This window comes from Stomoxys calcitrans, chromosome 5, assembly GCF_963082655.1.
Source record: "Stomoxys calcitrans chromosome 5, idStoCalc2.1, whole genome shotgun sequence".
Classification (NCBI taxonomy): Eukaryota; Metazoa; Arthropoda; class Insecta; order Diptera; family Muscidae; genus Stomoxys; species Stomoxys calcitrans.
In genome coordinates, this window is record NC_081556.1 from 93018189 (window position 1) to 93029536 (window position 11348).

Here is an 11348-nt window from a genome sequence, read left to right on the forward strand (position 1 = left end):
AATACTCGATTTTACGATAGCTGTTAAGTAAAGTAATCCATAATCGGTACAGGGAAAACTACTTTTACGCTGCTTTTACACTAGAGCCAAAATCAACCTGATTTGATATAAAAGTACGTTTACATTGGTCACTAAATACGGATTTATAGCCTTTTTATATAATCTCCCGTTTACACACCTGCGTGAAGTGCTTTGAAGTTGGACAACAAAAAGTTTTCTAACTTCACAGGGTGCCACGAAGTGAAAAAAAACCAAAAAGAACGATAAGGCTTTAAAATAACAAACGTCAGAGTTAAAATGAATAAAAAATGATTAATTTATTAGAGGAATATCATAGCACCAATTTGGTATCACTGCATAGTGAAAAAAATAAAGCTGGTTTCTCTCATCAACAACCACAAATCATATGGTGCAATCCGTCAAGTTGTCATCAAGCTGATCGACGTTTTGCCAACACACACAAAGAAATTTGTGTGCGTGTGAGTATACGTGTGCGTACATTAGCAGAGAATATGCGAGAAAGAAGGTAACAACATAGAGAATGCAAACAAAATTTTGTCATCTTAATACCGTCAAACCTGGCCAGCTGTTAACGGCTGTTCGCTTGAGACCACCTTTTTAAATCCACCTTTCTATACAGCGTGAAAAGCTGAACAGAATACCTTGCTTAAGTATCGTGATTTGGGTTAGCTGTCATATATCGAATTTGGTTAATATGGCATCCCTTTAATGCGGCATTTTGACATGTTTTAAACGTTTTCGATACGCGTTGTTTTAACTAAATGTGGTTTTTTAATTTATATCGAAGGATTGAGTGAAAATTACTATTTTTTCATTAAGATGATTTCGTGGTTTATAGAATTATTCAATTATTGAGAAATCACCATAGTCTCTATTTCATTCGCAAACCTCCAACCATGGCTGATTTTGATTTTGGCGACCTTAACTTGGATTTCTTGCAAACCACCCCTCCAAAGGCTATTATTGGCAACCATACATTGAGAAACCCGGCACAAAAGCAGAAAAAGCGTTTGGAATGGGCCAAAAAGATAGCAAGTGCCGATGAACTTGTAAAAGAAATACACAAGCTTAAGTGCGATAATTTGCAGCTACATACACAGTTGAAAGATTTCCAGAAAACTGCATCAGACATTCAGGTCTTGTACGCCACGGAAAAGCGCAAGTTGGAGGAAACTTCGAAATCTTTGCTAGAATTACAGCGCAAGTATGAGAAGACTGACAGCGATCTGACAATCAAATCCTTAAAATGTGAGCAACTTGAAGCTTGGTTAGAAAATCAAAAAGAATGCCCTGTGGAATACAATGATTTGGTGGTTAAGTATTTAAAGCTTATCCACAAATATTCCGAAGAAGATGGATTGAAATATTTTTATGATCGTAAATTGGTGGACGATTTAAAGCTGTATTGTGACAAATTCAAAATAAGATATATCGTCCCCACGAGCAGCAGCCCAAAAAAGCCCACCACAAAATCAAGAACGCCGAAAATTCAGCAGGAAAATGCTGCCGTGCAATGCGATATTTGGAAAGACAATGCTCCCGTTAATGACAGTAAAGAGAAAAGAAATCAGGGTATTCAGTGCCAAGTAGAATTACGCAGCCAGGGAACACAGCACATAAGTACTATGACAACACGTAGTACAACCACCACATGCTTCATAAAATTTCGTAATGTCGGCACAAATTTTCCCGAAACTCTAACGGTACCAGCTGTTGAAGATATCTTAAATGAATTTACTCCATGGCAAAATATAAAACCAATATCTCCACTAATGGACCGTCCTCAGAGTGAGGAGATAAAGAAAAATTTCAAAACAATTGGCACTTGTACTTGGCTGTGCAATATAAGACGGCCGATAGACTTCATGCCGCGAGCAGTGAAACGTGTTCCAAACACTCAAATTACTTCGTGTGTACAGACGCAAAGTGCTATCAAACAGGAGATAACAACACCTTCGCCGTCTCCAACACCAAATGTTAGTTCCGAAGCCAACAATGTTTCTGCCAACAACATGCCAGTCAACAGCACAGTTCCTAACCCTATAATAACTTCCCTCAATCTCACTCAACAATCAAGTCCAGCAGCGAATCCTACCTTTCACGAACTGTGGCATATATTTGGAAGAATGGTTCTGGGATTGTTGCATACAACAAACGGCAGTAATGCTGGCATTTCTGCCAATTCTGTTATGACACAAGAAACTCTTAATCAGCGTCAATTCCACAATTGGTTAAGAGAGCTTTATGATGGCTCAGTAGCGGCAAGAGTGAACGAGCAAACCGCACAGACTTTTTCATCTAATGATGACTTAAACAACCAAATACCTCAGCCAATGTTTAATGAAGGAGGTATAATTTTGTTGTAGAAATTATTAATTTATTTTATTAAATATTCATTTTGTTGTTGTAGATAACCCCACGAGAAGCATTGGTACTAGTCCGCTTAGATTCCATACTACCTCAATTTTAACTTCCACAAATATTGTACGGCCTCAAGCAAGAAGAAATATTAATGAGGATATTTCTTGCAGTGAAGAAATGACAGAGTCAATACATGAAGAGGGTAAGTTAAATATGCATAATAGATAAAATACACAGTATTACAGACAATCTGCGCTTGTTGGGTGAAGAGCCAAACCTTTTCATTGCCCTTTATATATACCTTTACACTTCCAGAATAAAAGGAAAGGTTCGCAATATTTTATGCCAGAGAGATTCATTCATTTAATGGAGTATAGGTTGAGGTTAAACAGTGCCGGAGATATCACCCCGCCTTAGGGAACTCTCTGTTTCACTCCGCGGTGTTTCGATTTCTTATCCCTAAATTCCACAAATGACTGGCGACCACATAGATAATCGGCGACCCAACGTTTCAGGCCTGGCTCGATGTATTGGCGATATCCTCAAATAGTTTGGTATGGTTGACTGTGTCGAATGCCTTCGATAGGTCTAGTCCCACGAGGACAGTCCTATAACATGGCCTGGGCTGGTTGAAGCCACGGCAAATGTGTACGTCTTGGCTATTGGTGAGAGTAGGAAGATCGGTCTATACGACTCCCCCTTTATGCGGGTCCTTGTCAGGGTTCAGTAGCGGAATCACTCTGTCATTTTCATGACATCGGTGTTCAAAGACAGGTTGAGGAGTGTTGTAAGGTACTCCACTCCAGGTAGATCCAGATTTTCAGCATCAGTGTAGAGATTTCGTCTGGGCGCAACGTCGTGGAGGATTTGGCGTCACAGATGACATTCGTAACTTCGTCCAGCGTAAATTGTAATGGCTGTTCTTTGGCTCGGAGTACACAGATACGACGCTGTCACTCTCGGAATGCACAATAAATTGACGGTTGAACAACCTGGCGCAACTCTTCGAATCAGTCACAGTTGTCTAACAGTTTGTAGCCAAGTTACATTGCCCCAAATTTTCCAGCCACAAATTCCGCTTATGTTTATTGACTACCCTGTTAATTTCCAGATTCAGCTCGCTGAATCCGTACAACGAATCCCATCACGCCCAGCTGCGAGAACCGCTGCCTGCGCAAGGAAATCGGGCCGCACTTCTTATAGGTGTAGGTCGGTTGAGATTGTGAATTGTGGGACAAATTGGTCCATATTTTGACATAGCTTCCAAATAAACTGATACACCGATTATAATTCTTGAACTCCGGGAGGGCGCATTTTGGCTAACATTTTGGATGTGACAACAACACCGATTAGACTTCTTGAACTTCTGAGTGGGCAATTTTTAACCCAACTAGTTAAAATGTTGGGTTACGGTACGGGTACGGTGGCCTCCGTAGCGCAGAGGTTAGCATGTCTGCCTATGACGCTGGATGCCTGGGTTCGAATCCTGGCGAGACCATCAGAAAAAATTGTCAACGGTGGTTTTCCCCTCCTAATGCTGGCAACATTTGTGATGTAAAACTTCTCTCGAAAGAGGTGTCGCACTGCGGCACGCCGTTCGGACTCGGCTATGAAAAGTAGGTCCCTTATCATTGAGCTCCAAACTTGAATCGGACGGTTCCTTAGTGGAATGTTCATGGGCAAAATTTGCAGTTAAAATGTTTCATTTGCTTTTCCGCCTTAAAAAATCGAAAGTACTTAAAAATTGCTTTCCATGGTGGAGAGTATATATAAGAATCGGCCAGGCCGAACTTAATGTTTTTGGAACATTAGAACTAATTTATATTATATTAAAATACTTTTTTCCAGATTACGATGGTTTTGAACATTCCCCGCCAGATGTGTCGCCTGAACAACAAGTCCTTTGTAATAATGATGCAAATGCTGCCTCAAATTGTAGTTTTGAATCCGATACAAATTCAACTTTAGGCAACGAAATTTCAGAATTGCATCTTACTAGTTCTGGAAATAATAGAGTAATGGACATAGAAAACTCGCTTAAAGCTTTGGCCAAGCCTTCTAAAAGAAAGCACAAACCCAGGACGATTATGAATGACATTCAGGACATTTTTGCGGGAGTAAAACTTAACAAAGATAAGAAAAAGGCTCTGAAAAGACTTTTAAAATCGAAAGAACTTCAAAGTAAGTCTTCAAAAAGTAAAAAGACTAAAAAGAAAGGAACTATCGAAATGCATATGGATGCAGAGAATGCCGTGGAGGATGAGGAACAAGCTGAAACAGCGATTGATTTCCTAAAGGGCATGTTTAACATTAATGTAACGCCAGAAACCATTGAGCAGATGGAACAAAAAGTGCAAAATAATGTCACAGAAACTGAAGCAAAATGTGAATATGCAGAAAAAATTAAGTGTCCACAAAATCCTGTTCAAAATATTCCAGAAAAATTCAACAACAACAATGAGACGCAAAAAATGGTAGGGGAAAATTTTTCCAATTTTGAGAAAGGAGTAAATGAAGCCAACAGTGATAAAGATAAAGAACCATGGAAGATAAAGAATCATGATGACCATGGAATTTCTTTAGCCCAAGTTTCAATACCTTCTAATAAAAATGACACATTTTCTTTCGCAAAACCTCCGGATATGGCGAAAACTTGTAAATTTTCTAATAGAAGAGAAATGTATAATTCATTGTTTGGCGACTCTGATATAGAAGGGGATGATAATCCAGATGATGCAAATATATGTAGAAATAATGATGAAAGACATGAGACTGGACGTAATAATAGTCAAAACATGCTATGTTCAAATTCAAACATTGTACAAACTGAACAACTGTTAATGAACAGCCCCATTGATAATATAGTAGAAAATACTCCTTCACATAACGTGCAAACAAATAGCAGATGCACAGATGTTATTTCCTCCATTGAAGACAGATGTTCTATGCCAGTAATGGCAACCCCAATACTCCAGAATACAAACATGGAGCTCCATGCATATCCAAGAGCCACGATTTTATTTGAGGACTTGGATATAGAAAATAAAAGCATCGACAAGCACTTTGATGAGGTTTTAACTCAAAGCAAAGAACATGTACAGCCTAATAAGTCTGCAGAAGATTTTTCTGTTGATTTGGAAAATGATTTCGAAATTTCTTCTGAAGACGAAATGGAGCAAACAACTGAATTAGAAACTGTGGAAGCAATTGAGGCATTGCAACAAAATATGCCTAGCGCTTGTAGCTCAACAAATGAAAATAACAAAATACTGGAAACTTCTACAGGGGGTACACCGAAATTCAAGGAGCCCAAAAGTGAGGAGAGAGAATATCAGACTTTAAACAATAACACCATTCAACCGCTTGCTACCAAAGAAACTTCAAATAGCCAGTTGCTGCCACCCTTTTTTGAAATACAGAAACAAACTGCTCATTGCTCAAAAAGTTTACAAGTCAAAAATGACTCAGTAGTTGCAGCATTTTGCAGCGAAAACACAGTACAAATTATTTCTCACCCCGACAGTTCTCTACTGAAGCATGGTAGTTTTGACAGTACATATAACACGGCGGAATATTTTCCAATGACTGAACATATGCACAACACCCAAGAACCCTTTGTGGAAATAGGTAATGAAGAGAAAACATGTTGCAAACCATCAAAGAATGTGGGTACTCTAAGTGAACTACGCAAATATCGTAAAAAGCCAAAATTAAACATAGAGGAAGAAATTGTACTTTCCGCCAATAATTCTTTCAAAGGCGTTATAACGGAATGCGCTTCCTCAAATTATTTGGACAAAAATTACACCCCTATCATTTGCGGAGTTTCCATAGGAGAAGTAAGTACTTATCCAGCTAGTAATGACATACGCTATTCAGATAGTAAAGAAGATGAAGAATGTTCAAGTAAAGAAGGAATACTAGATATTAGCTCTCCCAATGATGTAAAAGGTATATCGGGTAGAGTATTGGTCACAGCAGAATGCCCGGAAAAGGCAACACCTTCTAAAGTAGTTGATATGATAAATCTTAAGTCAACCAATGATGTAAAGGACATATCGGGCACAAGATTAAATCAAGTAGAATACCTAGAAAAAACAACAGAATTGACCCGCAACTGCAATGAATCAACCTCCCAAAATGAAATTTTAATAACGAAAATATCCGCTCACCCCATTTGTGCTTTTAATAGCCCTATTAGGGAAACAGGCTACTCAGCTGTACAAAATTCTGCCCTTCCAACAGCTACGGATAATACGGAATTTGAAAATACACAAGACCTTTGTTTGCCTGACAACGAACTCATAATTGATGAAGATATTCCTAATAAAAGGGTAGAAGAGGAAAAAGAGCAAATTTGCCAAAAAGAGACTGAAAACATAGAAGCTAATAGCACACATTTCACCAAAAATCACCTTGATACTGAGAATTCTACAAAATCCAACACATCATGTCATGAAGTTTCTGCAGACGAAAACTTAAATACATCTGATGTCAGTGTAATTCTAAACAGCAGTATGTATAACGAAATGTTAAGCGATTCAATTTGTCCCATAGTGGATGATATTCTAAATAACGACGATAACATTATGCTGCAACCTACTGGAGAGAGCACACAAATATTCTCGCGTTGTGGACGGAAACGCAAAGCTAATGAAAGTCTATTAGAAATAAGTCTGCCGCCTTGTAAACGTTCGGAACGCATTAAAGCTAGACAACTGAATATTAAACAATCTACAAAAATTAGTATTTCGTCGGTGGAAATTGGAAGATATACCAGAGTGAATAGATGTAATAGCCAAATAGAAAACGCCAAGTTGGAAAAAGTTGAAAAAACTAAAGCAAGAGCCAAAAGTCCCGTAAAGTCTATGGAAGACGAAATGCCCAAAACTATGGGTTTCTTTAGGGAAATAGAAGAGAGTGATAATGATACACTCAGTAGCAAGGATATTAGCGTAGTGGAAAACATTGCAGATATGGGAAGGAAAACAAGCGCGAAAGGTCTCGTCTCTATAGCCTCTACTAATATGATGACTGGCAATAACGGCATTTCCCAAGATCTACAAAATACAAACATTTCTGCAGATATAGAAATCGAGCCCACAGCCTTAACTAATAAGCTAAGTGCCAATGATGATGTTTCCAAAGATCTGCAAAATGCAAACATTTCTCCAAATAATAATGCTGAGCATATTGTATGTTTAGAATCACCCCAATCCCCTCAAAGCAACAATCCGGAAGAGGAAGATCATATAAACATACCTTTACAAAACATCAATAATACAGACAATATGGTATATATGGAATCACCCCAATCCCCTCAAAGCAACAGTCCGCAAGAGGAGGAAGAAGATGTTACAAAAACACCTGTAAATGCAACTCCAATTGAAATACCGCTGGATCTTTCACCAGAGTACAAACCAACTTGTAAACAAAAATCTCTTGTGGAAAATTTAATTTGGCATTATTCTCCAGAGCAACACAATATTATCCTAAGCAAAAATTCTCTTGCAGAGCAAACCTTTACAAAGAAGCAACAACCATTACTGCGTCACTACAAAAGCCTTCTAACTGAGTACTGCAGCATTGCAGTGGATGTGGATCCAGATGTGCAGGCCTCTAAGCTTGTGGAAAAACTTCAACACACCAACATCGATTTTAATTTGTTATTTGCTAGCATTTTAATTGTAACAATAGAAGCTGAACCTTCCCCCGTGAAGGAGAGTGAGTTGACTTCGATCCTTTTCGAAATGCCTCCACGCCATTTGAACCTAACTTTACAGCGGCTTTTCTATCTATTGAAGCATCTTATGCCAGTTAACACCAACGCTTGTTCCGCATTGTTACAAAGAATTGAATCGCATATCTTTACTTGTCAACAAGTTGAAAAGATAAGCCTACATGGCAGTTTACATTTAGCACAACTTTATCTAATAGCTTGCAAATTCCTAGAACCGCAAACGCATCAACATCCGGCTAGATGTTTTATTGCCAAATGTCTCTATTACTATTCGCTCAAAGCCATACCAATGATCCATGAAGTTCTAATGTGGTATCCCACCGCATTGCCACCCAAAGAGGATGCCAGCTACGATCGTTCAAATGCTTTGATAACCGTCATACAACACTGCCTTATGTGCACCAAATACGATATGGAAAGGCCTGAGCTGCGGGGCAAAGCTTTAATCTCAAAGTTGCGCTACGAATATCATTATACTGCATATAGCCCTACCATCGAAGAAGTCACCATCAACTTAGTGGATAAGCTGAAAACTTCCAAATTTGACAAAGACATTTCAATTTCCTTTGCTCTGTTTGGCAAACGTTTACATCCCAGCAAAACAGAATCTGCCATTCTACAAGCCCACTTGTTGCCATTGGCCAACGAATACTTCAACGAAGCTTTAAAAAATACCGAATATGATGCACGGATTTCTACTCTGTTGGAAATTATTTCAATGATTGTAAAACCATTCCCCCTCGACTGGGACATTGATAACTATCTGAATTTATTTTCACGCTTTCTAAATGCATTTGGGCGCAAAATTATACAGGAAGCTGCCGTATGTGCGATACTGCGATTACAGCGATTTGGCTTTGTGAATTGTTTTAGTCGTTTGCGAAGTTTCAATCCAAATTTTGCCATAGAACCCCAAACTCAGGCCATGTTTAAGTCTTTTATTCACCGTAAAAAGTTGCCTTTTTTGAAAACAATTTTGAACCAAAACCCACTGAACTAAGGTAAACATTTCAAGTGATCCTAGTCGCAAAATAATCACCTTTCAAAAAATCTTTAAACCTATGCAAATTCCTTCAAAGCTTGTGGACTTGTTTAGTTGCATCATTGAAATTATTTCGTGGCATGGCTCAAATTGTGCTAATTGTACTTTGAAAAATTCTTTTATGTATTAATTTATTTGTTTTTCATCTAAGTCGTAGAATAAAAATTAAATCTTAGTCTTTTTTATTTACTTCTTATCTGTAAGTCTTCTAGTTGTAAATCAAAAACAATATTTTTATAACATCAAAAAATTGTTAATTAGTTTTAACGTAACTATAACTGTGAAATAAAAAATTTGCCCCAAGAAATACAGTATACATTTGTTTTTTTATCCTGTTTTTTACCTTTATTCCGGAGGATGAGAGGCTAGCCACAATCCGCATAAAAGGCAAATCCTTCAACATCAGCCTTATCTGTGCCCATGCCCCGACGGAAGACAAAGACAAAGCAGACCAAGGATATTTTCTACGAGCGGCTAGAGAGAGAATATGACCGCTACCCCGCCCATGATATTAAAATCGTTCTGGGAGATTTTAATGCGAAGATAGAGAAGGAAGACATTTTTGGTCCAACAGCCGGAAAGTTTAGCCTCCACGAGATAACGTCTAGTAATGGGTTGAGGCTGATTGAGTTAGTAGCACCAGATTCCAATATAAAAATATTTACAAAGCTGTCACCCGATCAAAACACGAGGAATCAAATTGCTCACGTTGTGATAAATGGAAGGCATTCATCCAGCGTGTTAGATGTACGATCGATCCGTGGATCCGTGGAGCGAATATAGATTCGGATCATTACCTTGTTGCAGCAAAGGTTCGCACCTGTTTGGACATGGCGAGGAATGACCGATCTGACACTGCGCGGAAGCTGGACATTGAAAAGCTGCAAACACAACAAATGGGAGCGGCATACTCCACTCGACTGACCCAACTGCTTGAAGAAAGCACTCCTTGTTACGATGATAAAATGGCGCAGTGGCAAACTATTGCCCACTCCATGGAAAATGCCGCGAAATCCCTACTTGGATACCGGAAGCCTCCGCCAAGAAACCCAATGGTACGACCAAGAGTGTCGAGATGCTACAGAAACCAAGAATGCGGCATATAGAGCAACCCTGCAATCAGTAGCAACGCGCCAGATGAAGGAGAGGTATCGGGAGAAAAGGAGAGAGGAGAAACGTCTATTCCGCAAAAAGAAAAAGGAAATGGAAAGACGTGATTGTCAGCGAACAGGAGTCAGTATGAAGTACAGAAATTCTACCAAAGAATTAAACATCAAACCGATGGCTTTGGTGCAGGCACATCCTCCTGCAGAGACAAAGAAGAAATCTGGTAACTGAGGATATGGAAAGAACATTTTACCCACGTCCGACGTTGGCGGCGAAGAGGATACCGCAGAACCAATCCCTGATGATGGTATCAGAATAAGGTCCAAGTAGCAGTGACCCGACTAAAGAACAACAAGGCAGCAGGAGCCGACGGGTTATCGACTGAACTATTTAAGACCGGAGGCGACACGCTGATAAGGCGTATGCATCAGCATATCTGCTCAATCTGGCTAGAATAACGTATACCCGATGATTGGAACCTCAGTATACTATGTCCCATACACAAGAAACGAGACAAGACGGAATGTGCCAACTACAGAGGAATAAGTCATCTCTCCATCACATACAAGATACTCTCGAGCGTACCGTGTGAAAGATTAAAACCAAAAGTCAATGAGATAGTTGGGCCCTATCAATGCGACTTTAGACCAGGTAAATCCACCCTAGACCATATATTCACACTGCGCCAAATCCTAAAAAAGACCCGAGAAGGACAAATCAACACCTACTACAAAGCCGCCTTTGATACTCCTTTACGTTCAAAGATATTTCAAGCTATGTCTGAGTTTGGTATCCCTGCAGAATTAATATGCTGATACGCGTTCCTCAGTAAGAATAGGAAAGAATCTCTCCCAACCATTTAATACCAAACGAGGTTTCAGACAAGGAGACAGCCTATCGTGTGATCTCTTAAATATACTGTTGGAGAAGATTATACGAGATGCAGATGTTAATAGATATGGCACACTAATCAAAAGAGAGCACATGCTAGATTAAGCGAAGATTTTAGAATGAGCGCAGAAGATCGAGGCGCTTGGAATGCTTTTCTATTCTGTCATAGCCAATTAAAGTAAAGTA

At 39.1% G+C, this 11348-nt stretch overlaps 1 protein-coding gene across 1 annotated transcript; it reads left to right on the top strand.

Annotated features, from left to right (window-relative positions):
• The first annotated feature begins 633 nt into the window (after window positions 1-633).
• On the top strand, window positions 634-9383 carry LOC106095934 (little elongation complex subunit 1). The gene is made up of 3 exons (XM_013263383.2): window positions 634-2370; window positions 2432-2584; window positions 4231-9383. Exons 1-3 carry the CDS (start codon window positions 918-920, stop codon window positions 9120-9122), a joined length of 6498 nt encoding a protein of 2165 aa, XP_013118837.2. The 5' UTR covers window positions 634-917; the 3' UTR covers window positions 9123-9383.
• Window positions 9384-11348: the final 1965 nt, after the last annotated feature.